This window comes from Littorina saxatilis, linkage group LG10 (genome assembly GCF_037325665.1).
Source record: "Littorina saxatilis isolate snail1 linkage group LG10, US_GU_Lsax_2.0, whole genome shotgun sequence".
NCBI lineage: Eukaryota > Metazoa > Mollusca > Gastropoda > Littorinimorpha > Littorinidae > Littorina > Littorina saxatilis.
Window position 1 is genome coordinate 17,811,187 of NC_090254.1, and position 22,293 is coordinate 17,833,479.

Below are 22,293 nucleotides of genomic sequence, written 5' to 3' on the forward strand. Positions count from 1 at the left end.
GACCCGATTCCCAATAGCCAATAGGAAAGATACCCGGTGTCAGACAACGGGGGGCGTCGTCTTAAGATTGCCTGCCCAATGAAAGGGATCGTTACCGAGGCATGAAGCCGTGTCGGTCGGGTGTCAAGCACCGGAAATATTACAATGATTGTACCCTGTCAAAAGAAATGACACCCACTTGACAAACCGCCGTCCAACGATACCCAGACAGTCTGGCGACACATTACATAACGACCACCTAAATCTGAGATAAGAGATTAGAAATGCATCCGGTCGGGGTCTACCCTACGATAGTAAACACACAATAAAGTACAATGCACAAAGACAACCAGGTATTATTTAGTCACTCCTTAGGCACTGATGGTTAGAGGTTACGCTGCTGCTTCTCATCATTTCAAGTTAGGGATTTCTTAGCACAAAGGGCATTATTTAAATGTAAACCCAATGTGACTAGCACACACACACAGGGAATAGCTATAGACAGGGGAGGCAACTGGGTCGGGCAGGAGATAATTACACAAAGAGACGGGGCACAGCACTTGGCTACATTACGAAAAGGAGAGAGAAAGACAGAGAGACGGAGACATAGAAAAAAGAGCGAAATCATCCTGACATGCAGCGGAACGGTTATGGTGTGCATTGAAATGAATAATGTTGAAAAGGGAAGATAACATGCCTTTGACGGACTGCATTTAAGGATGTTTTCTTGCACAACAAAATGACATGGCGAATGGATTTCAAAAGAGATCTCCACACCATATCTTCGCCTTTTGAACCACAGCGTGTGTGCCCCAGTAAAATATTTTGCCATATGTAAGTTACGCCCTTTACGAAGTAAAAAAAAAATTAAAAACAAAAAACCCCATGGCAATGGAAACAAAAAAGGGAAAACGTTTATGCTCTTGCTCAGTGAGTCAACGCGCACTTAACGAAGTCGCAAAAAAAGTCAGGTTTTTTTCTTGACTGACTCGGCACCATATATGACCATCGCACTAAGTAGCCTATAATGCACGCACACACACAAAAAGTTGCTTATCACGGAAACACGACAAAATAAATATAAACGTACATCAACGTAAAGCTCCAATCCACTTTTGAATAGTCTGTCATCATACATCATGTAGAGATAATATTTGCTGCTGCTATAATAGTAAAAATACTAAAACCCACTTATAATACGACGGAACTACACGAAAGCTTAATCTGTGGAAAAACTTAAATGCAATGACGATTTCTTGAAAATAAACTATATTTCACAACAATAGATCAATCAATCAATTAATCAGTTAATCAGTAAATCAACTGACTATCAATCCATAAATCAACCCATAAATCAATCCATACATCAATCCATAAATCAATAAATCAATCAATAAATAAATCAATAAATAAATCAATAAATCAATCAATAAATCATATTCAACAAATCATATTCAACAAATCATATTCAACAAATCATAATCAACAAATCAATCAATAAATAAATCAATAAACCAATCAATTAATCAATCAATCTAACCACTAACTGCTTGGTGTGGTCAGATATGTTTGAAATACTGAGAACCGCCTGAACCACCATCACCATAACAACCGTCCGATCGTTCCTCAGGAACTTTTGATGTCGGCTCAGAAAATAAATAGACACTAAACGTTTACTGACAAAGTACAAGGTGAAGGTTTTCGTATGAGTGGATAAAACATTCTTTCCAAAGTATTCAACGGAATTCGCATTACGTCAGTCGGGGCACATAGTTCATGATGTCAGCCCCCGTCAATGCCAAAAATGGTCTGATATACACTACCGCGGCATATGTTTTATGTCGGGTGAAAAAGATCGTCGGGTTATTCTCGGCTTTTGAATCCGCCCGAGTCTATCAATTTTTCAACCAGGCACAACAAAATTCTATGAGGCTTAGCCCCCTAGCTCACCTCACCCCTGCCCTCGAGTTTTTCTTTGCCTTCGAGATCCGGCTGGGAAAAAGGGGAAGCTGACATTACACGCAAGACGTACGCCTGGCCGCATTCATTACTCAGTCTATTCACCGCGCGCTGTTGGCATCATAATACGACTTTTTCATTGCAGCGCGGCATTATCATATCAAAAGCATATCGTAAATGGTTCGGATTCTTTCGGAGGGGCCTCGGGGGATCAGGGGTGTTTGAACGGGTGGAAGGCCGACGAGGGCATTTGATGACATTTCAATCTGCTACTCTTGTGGGTGTCGTCCGAACATTGGGGTGTATTGGAGACACTCGGCAAAGCCTCGAGGAAAAAGGTGTTGAGTGTGGCTCTGTTTTGAAGTAAGGGAGGATCTGTTTGTTTCTGTGCATGCACGTTTGTTGTTGCGCAGGTGCCTGGCTTGAGCAGGGTACGAAGTGTGGGCTGCACATTTTGAGTCAATGGAGAGAGAGAGAGAGAGAGAGAGAGAGAGAGAGAGAGAGAGAGAGAGAGAGAGAGAGAGAGGGGGGGAGTAGGATAGCAAATTCTAGCATGTGTTCTTGTGTCTCTTCAACAAACCGACAGACAGACACACACACATACACACACACACACACACACACACACACACACACACGCAAACACACATGCATACACAAACACACACACGCACGCACACACACACACACACACACACACACACACACACACACACACACACACACACAGCGTATATGATACATCAGCCGGTACACCCTGCGGTACATGCATTACTGTACAGAACAAGCGCACTGTGGAGAGAGACACATCTTCGCGCAGCGGGCATGCAGAGGGCCAGAGAGAGTGTGTGTGTGTGTGGGGGGGGGGGGAGATGAGACAGACAGACAGACAAACAGAGACACAACTTGAAGAGAGAGACACAGAGAGACTCAAGAGACAGAGATAACAAGACAGAGAGTGAGAGACAAAAGACATGATTTCTCTCCAAGGAATGGAGACACCACAGAGGAAAAGTGGGAGGATTAAGAATGTTTACCTTGGATTGCATAACGCAGCAAACATGCTTGAGATACAGACAGATGTCAAACGGGAACTAAGCTCAAAGCCTTTCCGAGCCGCTTTCTTTTGTCGCTCTAGTTTGTCTTTTTAATCCTCCCAAAACGGTAACGGACAAGCTCTCTCACCCTAAACATCTTATGTGGACTCTTAAATTTGATACACTGATCTCTCTCTCTCTTTATTCCTGGCTTTCATTCCAACTCTAAAGTATGACTTTTCGCTTCACTCTCTCATTCACCGTTCCTCTCTCTCTCTCTATCTGTCTCTCTGTCTCTCTCTGTCTGTCTCGCTCGCTCGTCTCTCTCTTCTTCTTCCTCCTCCTCCTCACCGCTTGCCCACCCCCTCCCTTAGTTTCCATTTCTCGCTCAGACAGATGTCACACGGTCTGGGACAACTGAAAAGACACGACTGCTGGCGCCAGACTGGGACACGGAGTCTCTCCCTTTACGACCCTTTTCGGTGTCTACAATTTTACTTGCAGTCAAAAGACATGTTGCACTTTCAGCTCATGTTGTCCCAGCGATGTCAAAGTATCGTGCGAGGATGTGCACGCACACAAAATCAGTTGGCTTTGTTTTTCTGGAGGACCCGCCCTCCGTTCACCCTTTTCTCTCAACCCTTAGACCCTGTCCCCCGCCTGCGTGAGACAGGCTCTCATACCCCACCCCTACCCCTTCTCTCTGTCTCTCTCTCTCCCTCTCTGTCTCTGTCTCTGTCTCTCTCTCTCTCTCTCTGTCTGTCTCTCTATCTCTCTTATCCAATCTTATATTCTCTCTCTCTCTCTCTCTCTCTCTCTCTCTCTCTTATCCAATCTTATATTCTCTCTCTCTCTCTCTCTCTCTTATCCAATCTTATATTCTCTCTCTCTCTCTCTCTCTCTCTTATCCAATCTTATATTCTCTCTCTCTCTCTCTCTCTCTCTCTTATCCAATCTTATATTCTCTCTCTCTCTCTCTCTTATCCAATCTTATATTCTCTCTCTCTCTCTCTCTCTTATCCAATCTTATATTCTCTCTCTCTCTCTCTCTCTCTCTCTCTCTCTCTCTCTCTCTTATCCAATCTTATATTCTCTCTCTCTCTCTCTCTCTCTCTCTCTCTCTCTCTCTCTCTCTCTCTTATCTTACAGTCTCTCTTATTCTCTGTCTCCGTCCGTCTGTCTGTCTGTCTGTCTGTCTGTCTGTCTGTCTGTCTGTCTGTCTGTCTGTGCGTCTCTCTCTCTCTCTCAACCTCTCTCTCTTGTCAAATCATACATTTCCTTCTTTCTCTCTCTCTCTCTCTCTCTCTCTCTCTCTCTCTCTCTCTCTCTCTCTCTCTCTCTCTCTCTCTCTCTCTCTCTCTCAGTCTTCTCACCCCCTCCATTCTATCGTCCTCGCCTTCCGCATTCCATTTTCCGTTTTGTTTTTATGCCTCTAGAAAAATTTAGACAGGGGAATATCTATTCTGTCATTTACATCTTGCTCTAGTTGCTATGGTTAGTTTTTGCAAGGGTAGAATAACAATGAACGTGTGACACCCGTTGTGTGGGAACAGTTGAAACAAAAGAAGTTATGCCGATAAATTGTTTACGCGGGTGAGTTTCTTTCTGTCCGCCCACCCCCATCATCACTGTAACCAAGACACCATGTCCTTGGCGTTCCTGCATATGTTACAAGGCAGGATGAATGAAGAGGTCTTCCTGTGATTCTAAAATACAGTTAAAAAGTGTCATTATTTTCCGCGTTGAATTAACAGATCGAGCCTGCACGCGTAAATGAGCGAATGGCAAACCAGTAAAACGAGACTTGAGAACAGAACTCAAACGTCCTTATGTAGAGGCTGACCAAGTCACGGCGCTGGGCAGTTCTAACCAACTTTTCTTCTCTATGGAGGTGGGCGAACGGAGCATACAGGATTCTCATTCAACGTTCGTTTGTTCGCTCTTCAGTTGATTTGTTCGTACCGTACGTAGCCCTTTACAATCGCAGCGGGAAGAAAAGCTGCGCTCGTCTTCGTTTTCAAGACAGACGTTGGCAGTGTCTGTTTCTCACACTGTTCTTCCTCTTTGTGTCTTTCCCTATGTGTCACCACAATGGCACGTAAAAGATCTTGGTCATTCTGCCATAATTGCAGATGGCTGATACCACCTAAACACACATACACTTGTGTATCTCGTCAAAAGCCGTGAGGGCGTAAAACTCGCATCATATAACCCATATCTTGTCCTTAAGAGGCGAAATATTTAGCCTGTAGGACATAAAACATTCTCTCTTTCCTTTCCTATTCTCGAGTCTCTGCATATCGGAGAAGCCGACAAGAATGGGGAATTGAGTAGCTTTCCTTTCCGGGCAAGTGTTCGTCCTCATACTGACAACACGACTGTAAACAGGATCGTGAAGATGAAGTCATGATACGGTTCTGCTTTGTTCCGCTTCACTGATTCCCGTTACCGTGTGACATTCTCTTCAATACACGTGTCTGGCTGACCGTGACCTTTGAGATGCGCAGGCTAATTTCGGACAACTAAACGAGTAAAACGAATTCAGGATTAGACGGAAAAGGACCGAAATACCGCATATGACTTGATCAAATTCTAATTATGATGTCATGCTCAGCCTAACAAGGACAAGTCAGTTTTTGGCATAGCAATAATGTGTCATCTATCAATTGAAAGGGCTAAAAGGTTTGACAGTGACAGATTGTTATTCATGCTTGAAGAAGATTAATCACGAATACACTTTTCCCTGTCAGCTTCACTCGCACATTCTTACGTACATGTAATGCGCGCACCTAAGATCTATAAATACTAGCGGAAAAAAGTTAAGGACGGTTCACACACGCAATCACAGCAAAAGAACGAATGAACATATCGTACGGAAATTTGGAACACGTTTACTTCAGTCAATGTGCAACGCAACTGCAAAATTTGGGTTTATTTCATCGAGCCGATTCGGTTATTCATGTCCACAAACAGCAGAGGGGTCACAAATAAACATAACAAGTCTTTCATGAGGTCAATAATGGGTGTGTCCGCCACGTTTACGCTCAAGTTCACCACACCTTGACCGCATAGAGTTCATAAGCTTCGTGAAAAAGGCCTGTGGAATGGCCTGCCACTCCTGTTGGAGCATCTGCAGCAGCTGCTGCAGGTTTCTGGGAGGCTGGTGGTTGGCCCTCACCTGCCTGTCCAGTTCGTCCCATACATGCTCTATGGGGTTCATGTCTGGCGAACAGGCAGGGAAATCCATCCTGACGACCCCGGTTTGCTGGATGTAGTCGTTGACAAGCCTGGCCCTGTGAGGAGTAGCATTGTCATCCTGAAACACGGCGTTTGGGCCAATCTGCTGCAGGGTCGGCAAGACAATAGGGGCGAGAATTTCGTCCCTGTAGCGTTGACCAGTGAGATTCCCGACCACATGGTACAGGGGGGTGCGTTGATGAAGGCTGAAGCCCCCCCCCCAAACCATGACAGAGCCCCAACCGAAGGACACCCTCTCATGCACTGTGTCGTCTTCATAACGCTCGCCCTCACGCATCCAGACCTTGCGCCGGCCGTCAGAATGGTACAGGTTGAACCTGGACTCGTCACTGAATAAGACCTGAGCCCAGTCCCGGCGCGTCCATCTCAAGTGGCGGCGACTCCAGGCCAGACGAGCCCGGCGATGAGCCCGTGTCAGCAGGGGACGCACAGCAGGACGACGACTCCGCAGCCGGGCGTCATGCAGGCGGTTGTCGATGGTCCTCTCACTAACGTTGATGTTAGTGGCCTCCCGTAACTGCCCTCTGATGACCTTGCAGGTGGTGGCCCGGTGCTGCAGCGCCTGCCGTTGGATGAAACGATCTTCCCTAGGAGTAGTCTTTTTGGGGCGACCCGACCTGGGCCTCTCCTCGACATTGTTTGTCGTCTGGAACCGTTGATTCAGCCTTACAATGACTGAATGCGATACCCCAAGTTGCCTGGCCACTTCGCACTTGGATACGCCGTCGTGGAGCCAGGCAATTGCTCTTCCTCGGTTGAATGTTGTCAGCTTCCGTCTGGCAGGCATGGTGAGGAGATGGCAGCTCGCAGAAAATCGGCGGCTTATAAAGCCGAGTTCGTGATCACAATTCACACTCGAAGGATTGTCCTTGCATGTGCACAACAATTTTGCCATGTTACCTGCCTTATTCTACCCGTGCGCACGCCAAACAACAGCCTACTTTTTGGCGATTTTGCTATTTTAGTCACGTGCTGCAGCTCTGCGCCCGGCAGTCCCGTGCAGTTTTCCTGCTAACACAGCATAACCTACCCATTGGTGTGTAGCATGCGACAGCCATTTGATTTTGCTGTCGAAAGAACAGGGTGTTTTAAACAAAAGAAAGTCAGCGGTGAAATCAGTGGCCCGTCCCTAACTTTTTTCCGCTAGTAAAATATCATCTTATAAAAGCTTTGTACATTGAGCCTCCGTTAGCAGTAGAACAGAAAATTCACCAGAACTAAGTCATAGGTCTTACACATGCACCTGCTCTTTCTTCTTCTTCTTCTGCGTTCGTGGGCTGAAACTCCCACGTACACTCGTGTTTTTTGCACGAGTGGAATTTTACGTGTATGACCGTTTTTTACCCCGCCATTTAGGCAGCCATACGCCGTTTTCGGAGGAAGCATGCTGGGTATTTTCGTGTTTCTATAACCCACCGAACTCTGACATGGATTACAGGATCTTTTTCGCGCGCACTTGGTCTTGTGCTTGCGTGTACACACGGGGGTGTTCGGACACCGAGGAGAGTCTGCACACAAAGTTGACTCTGAGAAATAAATCTCTCGCCGAACGTGGGGACGAACTCACGCTGTCAGCGGCCAACTGGATACAAATCCAGCGCGCTACCGACTGAGCTACATCCCCGCCCACCTGCTCTTTCGACTGTAGGGAAAGAGAATGCCTGATTCTTGCACAGACATTGGTTTTTGGACCCAATTTAGCCAAATTAATCATCTAGGGTCTAGCTGTGTCTTTGCACTTTGTCATCTGTTTCATTTGAACGATTAGAAGACAGACCAGACAATTCCAAATCCAAACTGTGTTGAAAAAGCAGAAATCAAAAGCAGTCATATACTTTCCTAATTGCCTAACCAGCCGCATAAATGAAGTCGTGTACAAAAACATTTGCGTCTCAGAGGCAATCGCCTGAAATTCTAAAAGTCAAAAATTCTAAAATAATGCCATGCTCGGACTGAAAAAAAAATAGAGGCTATAATATTATATATTTGAAATCTAATTTTTCAGAGAGACACAATTATCAAAATAAATAAGTTTTCTACACACGCCCTTTATTTGTCAAAACGTAAACAGGAGTCTCAATCTGTAAAACCGTTCGTGAAGTTTGAACGGATGGTCTGCGAATAGAACATAATAATGTATCTTCCTAAAAACGACTCGCGCTAAAAAAAAATAAAAATCACTCTTCCAACCAACCATCGTTTCAAGAAGAAAGTGCTACATGAGACAGTGAAAAGTGGTCGTGTTTATTAAAATGTGTCCATGCAAAAAATATCCACACAAAATCGACGGGTACACGTCTTGACTTTCTGTTAATACCTTCCGAAAAAACACCATCAAGCTCACCATGCACTCAATACAAAAATGGCTGTACATGTTCAACGAAAATCGACAAGGAAAAAGGAAAAAAAGTCTATCGCGTGTGACACATTCTTCACAGACATGAAACTGGAGGAGGATTTTTCCCGGCCTCTGCAGAAAATACACACCAAGTTACACTTCTTGTTCTATTCCATTTGGAAGGCAATTTTAAACGAGTTTTGACACATTCAGCACGAAAACAAATTCGCTTCAATGACAAAAATATACTGATAATATCATTTGTGACACGTACATTAAAACGTCACCTTTTGTTATTGTCCAATATAGTTTTATGCAAGTCCTGGGATGGCTATAGTTATAGTAGTTCCTCTTCACAAATACTGTCAAAAGATTCAGACTCGGTGCAGAAGGACTCAAAACCAGACGCAAAACACGAACGACAACACGGAACAGGTATGCCCGAAACTTGCACAACAAGGTGGTTGTAACACATAAAAGCCATAACAATGTAAAGAGGAACAATTCCAATGTCAGGGAGATTAATGAGATGAGAGAGTGGAGATGACTACATGTATGTAAAACAACTCCGTCACTAGGAACACACCCGTTACGAGCCAACGTTGCACAATTAATGTCGACATGAATAACAAGAACAGAAGAAAAGATGGAGGGGGGGGGAACATTGTGAGCTCGGGCTAGTGTTTCTTTGTCAGAAGTGAAAAAGCCACTTAACCCAAAGGATGAAAGAAAGAAAAAGAAAAACGTAAGAGGGGGAAAAAGAAGAAGAGAAAAGGAAAGAAAAGAAAGAAACATTAAATATACATCAACACAGATTTGTTTGTTTTTTAAAGAAATGTTAAAAAAAAACGAACATCATTACTCGCCAAAATAACACTTAAAGTCACGTTCAAAAGAAATTCTAGAACACAAATTTTCAGGCAGGATTTTTACCCCTATCAATCTTGTAACTTAAACAACAATAAAACTGAACTTCAGAAGCATTCCCCATCGTAAAAATACAACTTGAGCTTTAGCTTCCATTTCTGTTCAGGGACCACTTTAATACAACCGTTTGCTTGAGTTCCTGCAGCAACAGTTTTTCTTTTTATTACTGTACCACGATTCCGTTAAATAACATCTTGTTTAAGCCACCATGAGCTGACTACACATGCAGAACTTGTAAACTATATAGCAAGGGAGGCCTCAGTCAAAAAACGGACAAACTGTCCTGTTCTTGGCGACGAAGACTCGTGTATCACCAACATACGTACATGTATACGTTGACAGTATCAAACAGTCCCGTGTTGGAAAAGAAAGGCTTTGATGTTTAGGCCACACAAAAAAATAGGTAGGTGTGGTTAAGGTAACATAGCCAAAAAAAATAGGGTAGGAAGGTAGGCAATCACTTTTTTTTTTTAACTTTTTTTTCTAATGTGTACAAATTAAACCTACTTGACAGGGAAATAGGTGTGCGACTCGAGCGCTTTCGCTTTCATTGCGTTTTCTGCAATGGTTTGTTTTGTTTGTTTTTTTTTTGTTTTTTTTTGACAAATGTAATAAAAAGTTATAGGGTCGGCCCCTAAAAATAGGGTAGGTCGGGTTACCGTAACCACACTTTTTCTTTTAGGCCTTATCTAGCTAACCTACTGAGTTACTTTTAACACCATGATACCAGGTACAATGCGATCGCTCATCGTCGCACTTCAAGATGACACACGAGTCAACGGAGAAAAGGTCTGAATAATGGACATTAAAACAAACACTGGCTCACTGGTTTGTACAAAGATTCCAGCTTATCTGTAGGAAGATACGCTTTGAACAAAATGCATTTCAAGTCTGTGTTGTACTATATCGTTTTTTAGTGCAAAGTACCTTGGTTGGCACATCGCTTGTGTGTGAGTGCGCTTTTTATATCTTCTGAATAAAATTACCTTGTGATTTGCAGGCTTTGCGATACTTGACTTCTCTGACATAAAAGACTAAAGAAAGAGAGAAAGAAACTTCACTCGTGTGCAAACTGGCTTTTCGTTTAATTTGTTTTTGTTTTTGTTTTTTTGCTTGCGTGTCTTATTCCTCTTCCTTTTCAGGTTTTAAAACTGCGTTGCTGGAAATTTAAGATTTTGTTGTTTTCAAACACGACAAATGTAAAGCAAAAATTTCCCACACCCTCCCCTCAACCATGTATTCCACAAAATCAAGAACCTGCGTTTTGGCGCGGTTACCTTTAGTTCCCATACTTCCTTCGGCTCGATCAACCGTTACTGCTAATTAGTAGCTAGCCGTAATCACTTCAAGGTAACATCTCCCATAATCATTGTACAGAAACACCTTCGGCAACGGTTCAAAAGATTAGCGATAATTATCCGTTACCTCGCAGAGCCTTGATGCTCTCTGTCATTAGGCAAATGTGATGAGAGCTAGCTTCTAATCACGATGATGCATCAGAACAGATAGGGTCAGTTTTCAAAGCATATTTTCACCGCCGTACTAACCGAAAAGGAAACGAGAACACGGCGGGAAAACTGACGGCAAAATTGAGAAAAATACTGAACGGACCGCAATGTTCTGAAAATAAAGAAGAAACGATCGCGGCTGTATTGCACTATTTTTGAAATAAAATGCTGGGAAATGGCTCGGCAGCGTATTGCGGTGTCATACAAATAAACTGGAAAAGAATGCTTGAAGGCTCACGCTACAGTGTGATGTGTATATGGAGGTAATACAGCCGAGTCTATTATTGTCAATGGCAAAGTGCACAAAGGTTATTGATAAGAGCCCTCACCAATTCTCGTTTCGCTACGCTTCACCTTTCATTTTTCGCCTTCCCTTTTTATCCCAAGAATTCGTGTCAAAGTCATAACACGAGTGCACAGGAAAAACTTATGTGCAGGTAGATTAAATTGCAAGCGGCTGCATTGACACATGCATTCGTGCAGTGACATGCAACGGCATACACAGACCTACAGACACACACACACAAAGAAAAATACTACATGTACAACACAACACAACACACACACACATAAAAGTTTTTTTTTTTTTTTTTTGTTGTTGCTCATTTTCTCCCAGGCACACATCGTAGAGCTTCGGCTCTGATATCTTTGACCCAAATTGCTCTAAGCAGAGAGGTCGTTAAACTGTATTTTCGTCGACACACACACATCGCGCGCGCATCTATACAAAAACACACTCTAAACTCACCCAAACATACGCATTCAAGCACACACACTCACACATGCATACAGCATCTCTCTCTCTCTGTCTGTGTCTATGTCTCTCTGTCTCTGTCTTTGTCTCTGTCTCTGTCTCTCTCTCTCCAGTCTCTCTCTCTCTCTCTAGTCTCTCTCTCTCTCTAGTCTCTCTCTCTCTGTTTCTCTGTCTTTGTGTGTCTGTCTGTCTGTCTGTCTGTCTGTCTCTGTGTGTGTCTCTCTCTCTCTCTCTCTCTCTCTCTCTCTCTCTCTCTCTCTCTCTCTCTCTCTCTCTCTCTCTCTCTCTCTAACACCACACCTGAAAACTGCTAGACGCACTACGGCATAGGATACCCATAGAGTTACCGCGGATTCAAAAACCAAGTTACTGAAACTGCGTGATCGCACAAAACATCACTAGTAGGGGCAGTCTGCATGCAAGACGTCATATAACTGCACTAAAGCGTTCACTGGAGCGTAAAAAAAGGGAGCAGGTATGCAGCAAGGTGCATCGAGAGACCGGAGGGTTCATCCGGGAGAACACACGTGTGAAACATTGCAAGGAGAATTCGCTTGGAGCGAGGCGTGAGTGAGATATGCGAATAGCGGATATGTGAGGTTGAAATATACGAGGAGGTAGAAAAACACAGGGAAAGACACGCATGCGGTCTGTCAGTGTGACGAAGGTGAGATGTTGCGATCTGTTATGTAACAGAGAGAGAGAGAGAGAGAGAGAGAGAGAGAGAGAGAGAGAGAGAGAGAGAGAGAGAGAGAGAGAGAGAGAGAGAGAGAGATTGTGTACCCTTGTATCTGTCATAGTATTCACAGAAGCACACACACGTACGCGCACACACTAGCTTGTGGGAACACACACACACACACACACACACACACACACACACACACACACACACACACACACACACACACACACACACACACACACACACACACACACGTTCTAATTCAGAATTAGTTCAGTTCTTGATCTCAAGAATACACGACAAACCCAACAACAAAATTTCGATTCGTCAATTATGTTCGCGCACGTAAAATCGCGTAAGGTTGCTTTTAAGCAGTTCGCACAAAGCTCCAAGTAAAATGTATTTCAAATATTTGACAATAATGATAAAGGAGCAATAACATTATGTCTCTATTGTGGGCAATATTTTGCACTCACAAAAGCTTGCAGGACAGTTCAACAGTCGCATTAAGTGACAAAAAGAAGAATTTCTATTAGAATTGTATGTTTGTGTAACACTTTATGATTTATAATCCGACCAAAATTTAGCCACTTAATAGCTTCATTTCTCTATCAACATGTTTGCAACATGCATAGTGTCCGCAAAATACGAAATAAAAAAGAAAATATCAAAAGAGTCTTCAGAGACTTGAAACCGAACACACAAAAAAACGTGTTGGGAAAGACAGAAAGAAAGTGAGAAAGAATTACTACATTTAGTCAAGCTGTGGAACTCACAGAATGAAACTGAACGCACTGCATTTTTTCACAATGACGTCACATTAGTCCGCCGCTTGTGCATAACGGAGTGAAACTGACGAGCCTGTTCAGCGCGGTAGTGGTTTCGCTGTGCTGCATAGCACGCTTTTCTGTACCTCTCTTCGTTTTAACTTTCTGAGGGTGTTTTTAATCCAAACATATCATATCTATATGTTTTTGGAATCAGGAACCGACAAGGAATAAGATGAAATTGTTTTTAAATCGATTTCGGAAATTTAATTTTGATCATAACTGTTATATTTTTAATTTTCAGAGCTTGTTTTTAATCCAAATATAATATATGTATGTGTTTTTGGAATCAGGAAATGATGTAGAATAAGATGAACGTAAATTTGGATCGTTTTATATTATCATAAAAAAAATTTATTAGAATTTTCAGATTTTTAATGACCAAAGTCATTAAATAATTTTTAAGCCACCAAGCTGAAATGCAATACTGAAGTCCGGCCTTCGTCGAAGATTGCTTTACAACAATTTCAATCAATTTGATTGAAAAATGAGGGTGTGACAGTGCCGCCTCAACTTTTACAAAAAGCCGGATATGACGTCATCAAAGGTATTTATCGAAAAAAAGAAAAAAACATGCGGGGATATCATTCCCAGGAACTCTCATGTAAAATTTCATAAAGATCGATTCAGTAGTTTGGTCTGAATCGCTCTACACACACATACGCACAGACACAGACACACACACACACACACACACACACACACTCACACACACAAACACACATACACCACGACCCTCGTCTCGATTCCCCCTCTATGTTAAAACATTTAGTCAAAACTTGACTAAATGTAAAAAGGCAGACAGACAGACCGATTGAAAGTAAGAAAGAGAAAAAAACAGCAGAAAAAAAATGATTACGGACTTAACATGAAACGGTTTCACATAGGATTACTGTTGGTGGTTTTTTTTTTCCATTCGACCAAAATTTAGAAATATGCAAACACAAAATAACTTCATTTTCACTAGTATTAAAAAAACCATTACTCACATTCCTGAATTCAAATCGCCCATAGTCGAAGAAACAGCAGATAGTAACACCACAAATAATCCGAGAACAGTTTCCATGTTGGTAAAGTAGAAGTTGGTAATCCAAATTTATCACAGATTTCTTTCTAGCTTTCAGTATTTTTCTCTTCCTCCAATCCTTCCTCTCGCTTGAAGCGAGAACTTTTTTTCCTCCTCACCCCTCCGGTTTAAGTCCTCGAAAGTTTACTAAAACACATTTTGGAATCCAAATTAATGTTTTGTCAAACTCCCATTTTTTGTCATATATTCATCACTTCGGTTGTAAGATTTCACGAATTTAGAGTCTATTCTTGTGTTCAGCAATGTTGAATCAATTTCCGACCAACTCAGTTTTGTCCAAACTCTAAAACTTCATTCCTTTTTTTTATAACCCAAAGAAAAAAATCTCTGCAGATAAACTGAATCCAATACAAACACAACCTAGTCTGCTACTCGGCTAAACTCCGGTGAAAACTCCTGCCTGGCCCCAAAGAACACAGGTAAAAACTTCAAACAGTAGATCTCCAAACACCTTTCGGAAATCCCCGTCTCAACACAAAACGAGGGGAGTACGTAGTAAGGCGTGTAGCAAGCAGTCCCACTGAAGCAAACGGCCGTGCGTACGAAACTTACGGTCGTCTGCTACTCAAGGAAACTGCTGACGAGCTTTGCACTCGGCGACATGCGCGCGACGCCCGACTCCAGGACGGGCGCGTGAGCTCGTGCAGGGGTGGAACGCTGACACCAGTGAAGCGTCCCCATTGGTGGGATTGGGAAAGAAGGAGAAAGAGAGTGAAAGGTGCGAAACTGACAAGATGTTTGTTGTGTGGAATGTCTTGCCGTGTTTTTCTCTAAAATGTGTTGGTGCTTCCTTCGAGTTTACTTTGTGTAAGAAAAGAACTTAAAAGCGGCCTTCAAAAAATCAAAAAACTGGAGCATCTTCTTCCATTTTGCCATGGTTTTCATTTCACTTTATGTATGAATGAGCTTGTAACATGGAAGAAAACAGAAATACAAAATTAAACTGAACAGCTGAAAGACAATGTCATATTAAAGCCCCAGGTAGTCTAAATTTACATGAATAATTACCGGTGCGGCTGATAACGACTCTCTCTCTCCCTCTCCCTCTCCCTCTCCCTCTCCCTCTCTCCCTCTCTCTCTCTCCCTCTCTCTGCAAAAAGTGCGTGTTTGTTCGTCTGTGCTTTCTGTTGAACATACGGACACTCACACACACACACACACACACACACACACACACACACACACACACACACACACACACACACACACACATGCACGCACGCACGCACGCACTAGCATACACACAGACGAACATATAAACTCACACACACACACACAACGCAAGAACGCGGCACGCACACAAACAGTGGAACAGAGCTTATGAGAGACTGGGAAACATACTCTGACAACGTTGTGAAACAATTTTTGCTAAAACCGGCAAATATCGTTCCTCTGAAGACAAACGAACTAGCCGTATATACTTCGTTTACCTCTCTTAAAAAAAATATAAATGCTTGTATTCACCTCCCTCCACCCGGCGATCCGTACCCCCCTTCCTCGCGTAGAAAGTTCATCTCAAAATGTCCACCCCTTCTCTCTTTTCTCCAATCTTCTTTCTTTTGCCGTCACAATTTTTGTCCCAAATCCCTTTACCTTTGCAAACTAACCAGGCATGCACAGAACATAGCTGGCAGTACAAAAATCACATGAAAAGACAAAATGAGATTCCGACCTTTTAATTCTTCAACCTTGAGCTTTGTCAAGCTCGGTCTGTGCGTTTGATTTACGCACGGTTGATTTCGTTGCCAGTTGCACGCAAGCCTGCTCTTCTTACTGTCAACGATTGTCCGTCATGCAACTCTTTTTTTGTTGTTGAATTTATGAGCAGTGGTTAACATTTTTTACTGAGTGTGCCATGGAGTCACAGGTAACAATGCGTGATGATAGCATGTAATTCCAAGTGTCTTAGTGTGGCATGAAATTATACGTTCAGTTTCTTTGATTTTTCACAACAGAGAGAGAGAGAGAGAGAGAGAGAGAGAGACAGAGACAGAGACAGAGAGACAGAGAGAGAGACAGAGAGAGACAGAGAGACAGAGAGAGAGACAGAGAGACAGAGAGAGACAGACAAACAGACAGACAGAGACGGAGAGAGACAGAGACAGAAAGAGACAGAGACAGAGAGAGACAGATAGATGCGGTAGGAAAGAGAAAGTAAGGGGAGTGGACAGTGGGGTGCGGGGTGGCGAGGGGGGAGGGCGAGGACGGGGGGGGGGGGGGACCGGGCGGGGGGGGGGGGGGGGCCTGGGGGGGGACTGGGGGGGGGGGGCGGGGGGAGAAAGGGGTATGAAACATAATGTAAAAAAAACCACCACAATTTTTTTTTAAACCATAATGAGAACGTTCACGCAAGAGAGTAAGACAGAAGGGGAAAGGGAGAGAGAGAAAGACAGACAGACAGATATACAGACAGACAGACAAACAGACAAGAGAGACACACAGAGACAGAGACAGAGACAGAGGGTTTTTTTTAAATACAAGGAGGAGATCAAAACGATAGACCGCTGAAGTGCAAGCGAGAAAGAGAGAGAAAGATCGACAGACAGGGATGCACGCCCATGTGTGCATCTCACACCTCACATATCACATCTAAGCTTCATATTTTTAGATAATCAGTAAAACCGCTTGTTGTGTGGGCATACCTGCCTCTCACTTTCTCCACAGCAGTAAACTGATAAGAACAGCCAGCGACCCTGACCTTCTCAATGTTACGTCAGGGAAGTGGTGATGCATAATTAGGATCACCTTCATTAATATGTGTACTTAGCGCCCTCCGTCTGTAACGCCCAGACCTGCTTTAGGCCAGGAACCTCTCTCTCTGACTCTGTCTCTGTTTCTCTCTGTCTGTCTGTCTGTCTCATTCTCGCGATCATATGTGTTCTCTGTTTGCATGTCTGTCCAGTGTCCTGTCCCCCCATAAAGCATATCAACTCTACCTGTCCCAAGATAGGCCAATTGGTTCTAAGAGGACGTTAAAACTAATTATCATCATCATCATTCTCGCTTTCTTTCTCTTTGTCTTACTATCGTAAATGTCGATCGTATTGACTGCTGGACATGTTGATTATATAATGGAAGTTACATCCTACTTGACAGGTAGAAGTGTTCGTGTAAACATTATGCGTGTCTGCTGTGCAATGAATGACAGTGCACATTGTCTCGTTGCAGCCCGAAAGACGAGACGGCCTCGGATTCCGCACAGTCCGCGTACTCTGCCCTTTTTCTTGCCCCCCCCCCCCCCCCCCAGTTTCTCTCTATCTCGTTCAGCTTTCTCTCTCACACATACACACACAAGCGCGCACGTAGGTACGCGCGCACACACACACACACACAAGCACGCACGCACGCGCGCACTCACGCATAAACACGCCAACGCACCAGCACGCACGCACAAACACACACACACACGCACACGCACACACACACACACAAACACACACACACACGCACACGCACACACACACACACACGATAGGTTTACCGTATGTTGTCTGATGTCATCATAGTCTTTCCTTTCTCAAACACATTCCTTCATTCCGCGTTTATGTTGATGACTGATAGATCGACAGATTGTCTGCTGCCTTTGTTTTGTCTGTATTATGGTGCCAAAGAACTGCACTGGATTTCTACTGTAAGTCACTCAGCTCTTAAAAAAAAGCTACTTGAGGAGAAGTATCATGATGACGGAAAAAATGGCTGTCTTTTTGTGTGTTTTGAATTTGCATATTTGTCTGTGTCTGCCTGTCTGTCTCCGTGTTTGTGTTTCTGTAAAAGCCCAGACAGACCTGTGCTAGTTCACATCATCGTTCACACAGTTCGGAAGATCTCTCAGATCTGTTCAGGCTTCAACATAGAATAGACCATCTCTCCACTTGGAAACATACCAAAAACCATTAGTGGCATTTACGAAATTAATTCATAAAAAAATCCCACTGCGTACAGAGCTGTTCATTTTTTTGTATGTGACCAAGTGGGGGGGAAAAGTCGTGTCCCATGATCAGATCTGAGGTGAAGGACAGTGCCTTTAACATTAGTCCTTATGTGCTAGCCAAGGAGGATAACATTACACGGTAGCTCAGTTGGTAGAGCACTGGACTTGTGATCGAAAGGTCGCAGGTTCGAATTCGGGCCGGGACGGACACGGGTCAACTTTATGTGCAGACCCAGAGACGGAAGCCATGTCCCACCCCCGTGTCATCACAATGGCACGTAAAAGACCTTGGTCATTCTGCCATAAGTGCAGGTGGCTGAATACACCTAATCACGCAGACACTTGGGTAGCGCGACTCCGTTGCTGCTAGCTTTCCACTGGGAGGAAGCGACCCGAATTTCCCAGCGATGGGACAATAAAGTAATGAAAATGAAAAAAAATGAAATGAAAAAAAATGAAATGATCAACTCTGCACCTTACTGCAGGTGCTGCCTGGGAAGCACATTATTTCACGCTCCTGCCCTAAAAGCTGGCTGTCATCAGTGCGCATTGTTTTAACCGAGGAAGTTTTTCATCACTTGTGTCATGTTGCGTTATCATAACATTTCGTCTGTTTTCTGCTGGCGATAAACACAAAGCGAGGCGAAGAAACACGTGATGGAGAAACAGAGTTTTCAGGTAAAGATACAAGCAATAGGAAAAGGCTGAATTTTGCGATCTTTTAGTGTGTGTGTGTGTGTGTGTGTGACGGTGTGTGTGTGTGTGTGTGTGTGTGTGAATGTGTATGTGTGTGTGTGTGTGTGTGTGTGTGTGTGTGTGTGTGCGTGTGGGTGTTAGTGTGATTGTTTGTTGTTGTTGATTTTTTGGTTGGTTTCTTTTTGGGTCTAGTATACTGAAAATCGATCAAAACAGGCAAAAAAATATCCAAAATATATTTCTCTCTCTCTCTCTCTCTCTCTCTCTCTCTCTCTCTCTCTCTCTCTCTCTCTCTCTCTCTCTCTCTCTCTCTCTCTCTCTCTCTCTCTCTCTCTCTCTCTCTCTCTTAAGCGTTGTACCTTAATTTACACAGTTACAACCAACGAGGCTCCCAACTCGTATCGGATATCTACTGTACTCCAAGCCACACACACATACCTAATAAAGACATCTATATCGTATCGCCCCTTACGGTATTTATATCCTACTTCAGTCACCTTCACACCCCCCCCCCCCCCCCCCCGATTGTCAAATCTACACCCAACCTATACCCAACATAATGCTCTTCGTGTAGTGCCCCCCCCCCCTCCCTTTTTTTGTTAAGAAACTCGGGTCTAAACAAAGAGGAGTCTTAAAAATGGGGGTACATTTACAGAACTAATGAAGAGACTTTTGTTTTTTAAACATTAACTTCGGAGTCTTTCTTTCTTTTTTTCTTTATTTTGTGTTTAACGTCGTTTTCAACCACGAAGGTTATATCGCGACAGGGAAAAGGGGGAGAGGGGATAAAGCCACTTGTCAATTGTTTCTTGTTCACAAAAGCACTAATCAAACATTTGCTCCAGGGGCTTGCAACGTAGTACAATATATTACCTTACTGGGAGAATGCAAGTTTCCAATACAAAGGACTTAACATATCCTATACAAGAAACACTTAACAAGGGTAAAAGGAGAAACAGAATCCGTTAGTCGCCTCTTACGACATGCTGGGGAGCATCGGGTAAATTTTTCCCCCTGACCCGCGGGGGGTCTTCGGAGTCTCAAATCAAGTGGTCTTAAAAGGGGGGTTCCACTGTATTAACAAATGCCCTTCTTCTTCTTCTTTCTTGATGTGGACTGGGTTCATCCGAACGTCTGTAGTCCAGCGGCGGAGTACTGAGTAATTGGTTACTGGTGGTGGGTGACCCAATAACTCCGAGAAGATGGTTAAAAGTATAAAACCTGGCTCCAGGCTCTCTCGCGACCGAAGCCCGGAATGATGTCAGTTTCAGCGATCAGAGAAAACAAGCCTCGTCAATTTCTATGTGCTAAAAGGATCAGGGTTTCTCCAGTGAAAAGAGCTCGCTGGTTTGTGTGAACAAACTCGGGTAGGCATTAGGGTTCTCTGTGGTCCATCGCAGCCTGTTAGCCACCCGTATCAAGTCATTCAGGGAGGGTAGAGAGGGAGTGTTACGGGTGCGAGGTATCGATGGAAGCAATAACGGATCGTTGGTTCTTTTGACTCGCCCGGTAGCTTTGGCCTCAGTGCTGAGCGGGGTTGATGCGGTGTTAGAAACTGTGATTGATAGTGAAATGATATGATGATGACGCGTGTTCCTTAAGAAAGTTACCACCCAAACGGGAGCCACCAGATTGGTTGAAACTGAGATGTGTTGTGATTTCAACGAATCAGAACCCGCGGTTGGTTTAAACAGTGTTTTATTAAATCAAACATGATACAAAAATACAACGATAAACAATAGGGACACGAACTCAAGCAAACGCTTATATTACGCGCCCTACGTAGTAGGAAAATAACGCAAATATGATGTCGGACAAGCAATACTTATCAATTGTTGAACTATCTACAAGAAGAGCATAGTTAAAGTAAATCAGAAAGAATAAGAAAAAGCTAGCAGGAGGAAGAGGGGGGAGGGTGGAGGAGGGAGGAGAAAACGGTAGGTACATATAAAAGATGAAGTTGGCAGCGCATACAAATAAGAATATACATAGTACATTACAAACCATAGTCCTGTGGCAAGTAAGCAGTAGCTCGCTAAATATACATTTGAAAAATGCATATAAAATAAGGTTTGTTGGCTTGAATATGGGTACTGAGTCAAATCAACAGAAACGACCAGATTCATGGATAAACGATTGGACACTTTCAAAAACAAGCTTGTTAGTGCAAAGAGAAAGGTTTTCGCTACCATTTAACAATATTTCAACATGTCTGTAATTAACAGGAAGTGCGTTTATTGTAGACAGGCGAGCATCTACGTACAAAGGACAATGTGTCAAATAATGGTCAGCTGTTTCGTTCGGGTAGCCGCAAGCGCACTGTGGGTTTCCCTGTAGGTGGCGTTTACACAGGTCAGAATTCAAATTACTCATGTTTAGGCGCATTCTGCAGTGGTGAATCTCTTCCAGTCTTTTACCACAGTAATAATAGGCAGGTACGTTATAATCAGGAGTAGATAAATAGCGTTTGAAATCGCTGATTGAGTTAGTTGTTTTGATGTTGTCTGGCAAGGTGTTCCACAGGACAGTAGTAGATGGTATAAAAGATCGACGGTATAATTCAGTTTTGCACATGGGGACTCTTCTTTCTAATGGTCTTCTATGATGGTAGGGGTTAACATCAGAAGTTAAAGGTGGCAAGAGATCTGATAAGTAATGAGGGCATTTGCCATATACCATCTTGTAATATAAAATCAGTTTGTGTCTGCTCCGTCTTTCTTTTAGGTTACAAAATCCGCTTTCTTTATACAGTTTATCGTGGCTTGTGCCGCGCACACCACCGATTATAGTCCGAATGGCTTCCAAATGTAGTTTTTCGAGTGCAGTTGACCAGTACTCTGTGCAGTTGTCCCATATGATGTCTGCGTAGTCAAAATGTGGAAGAACAAAAGATTTATACATAGTTTCCAGACTTTTACGATTTAATCTATATTTATAATATCTTAAACAATTAATTAATAAGGTGACCTTTTTTATGATGCTTCTCACTTGGAAGTCCCACTTACAATCATTCTGCAAGATTACGCCAAGGTGTTTATGTTGGTTCACGTTTTCCAAAACAATATTATTAAAAATGATTGGTTCGGTTGGTATATTATCACGTTTTATGTCTAACAGTTCCGTTTTTGCTTCGTTAAATTTAACTTTCCACTGTTTTGCCCAGGTATTAATTTTATATAGGTCTGCGTTCAAAATCTGTGCTCGTCTAGTTGGATCTTCTAAGGACATAGACATGCTCGTGTCATCAGCAAACAACTTTATAACAGATTCAATATCATTCACAATGTCGTTAATATATATCAGGAAT

The 22,293-nt window shown here is 43.2% G+C and overlaps 1 protein-coding gene across 2 annotated transcripts in view; it reads right to left on the reverse strand.

Annotated features, from left to right (window-relative positions):
• The window catches only part of LOC138978305 (multiple epidermal growth factor-like domains protein 6), a 285,073-nt gene extending 270,142 nt beyond the window's left edge, over positions 1-14,931 (reverse strand). For both annotated transcript variants that reach the window (XM_070350998.1, XM_070350995.1), the window contains exon 1: positions 14,262-14,931. In XM_070350998.1, coding sequence (XP_070207099.1) covers positions 14,262-14,338 — 77 coding nt within the window. In that variant the 5' untranslated portion in view covers positions 14,339-14,931. The remainder of the gene's footprint in view (positions 1-14,261) is intronic.
• Between the last annotated feature and the right edge of the window lie 7,362 nt (positions 14,932-22,293).